This window comes from Trachymyrmex septentrionalis, unplaced genomic scaffold (assembly GCF_001594115.1).
Source record: "Trachymyrmex septentrionalis isolate Tsep2-gDNA-1 unplaced genomic scaffold, Tsep1.0 scaffold39, whole genome shotgun sequence".
In the NCBI taxonomy this organism is placed as follows: Eukaryota; Metazoa; Arthropoda; class Insecta; order Hymenoptera; family Formicidae; genus Trachymyrmex; species Trachymyrmex septentrionalis.
This window is the reverse complement of record NW_017305557.1, coordinates 336,370-337,384: the sequence shown is the minus strand read 5'-3', so window position 1 is coordinate 337,384 and position 1,015 is coordinate 336,370. Positions and strand designations below refer to the sequence as shown.

At 27.1% G+C, this 1,015-nt stretch overlaps 1 protein-coding gene across 1 annotated transcript in view; it reads right to left on the bottom strand.

Annotated features, from left to right (window-relative positions):
- The window catches only part of LOC108750944, a 297,617-nt gene that overhangs the window by 105,639 nt on the left and 190,963 nt on the right, over positions 1–1,015 (bottom strand). The window contains exons 10-11 of the mRNA XM_018490822.1: positions 492–733; positions 246–420 (exon numbers count right to left, since the gene is read on the bottom strand). Coding sequence (XP_018346324.1) covers positions 246–420; positions 492–733 — 417 coding nt within the window. The remainder of the gene's footprint in view (positions 1–245; positions 421–491; positions 734–1,015) is intronic.

Genomic DNA, 1,015 nt, shown 5'->3' with positions numbered 1-1,015 from the left:
ATTGAGGATCGCCTTTTTTTAAATGTTAAATTATTATACACATTTATGAATTAAATATTTAGAGTTTAAATATTATAATAATTTATTATTATTTACAATAATATTGCAATAAGAAAGAACTGCAAAAATAAAATATTCATAGAAGAACTATGTGTACATCTATGATCATTCTTAATTCTTGATATACATGATTGATATAAAATAAATATGTATACTGTAAAATATATTTACGTCATAAATATTACCGTATGTATGTGATATCCACTCATTTCTCCATCGAGACCTTCGAGAGATACTTCTACGTTAGTGATATCGTATTCCGTCTGTTGCCATAACTCCAATTTTCCTTTTAAGGATATTTGTTCGCCATTACCAAACCAATTTCTGACAACCGCTTTACGCCGGTAAACGCCACCAATACTAAAAATATGATACACTGTTACTGGAAAGAATGTAGTTTAATCTAATTTAATTTACTACACGTTTGTTACATTGTACAGGCTAATCGATCTCCTCTCGCAACTGGACCATGATCATCATAAATAACTAAACTTTTGCCAAATAGTGAATGGGATCCAGATAAAGATAACATCGTATCAGTAAAAAGTCTTCGAGTCAATTTTAAGGCGTTGGCTTTTCTGCCGGCAATTTCAAGTGTTCCATGTCTCGTTAAATCACCTAGACGACACAACGAGGCTTCTGCAACGAAACACGAATTCAGCTTCCAGTCCACCTAAAATGTTATAGTCCTAAATATAAAAGCATTACGAAAATAAATGGATATATTGTATTATTATATGTAATAAAAATGCTTTAAAAATGATGTAAAGTTGGTAATTAAGATTAATATTTAAAAAATAAAGATTTTATATAAGATTTTATACAAGATTTTCTTAGAAAATATACTGATATTGCAACTAAAATTTTAGAATATTTTAATAATTTTTGAAATATATCATATTCTCTTTGTAAGTACAATAATTTTATTTAAATGATAAAATTTATAAATATATAT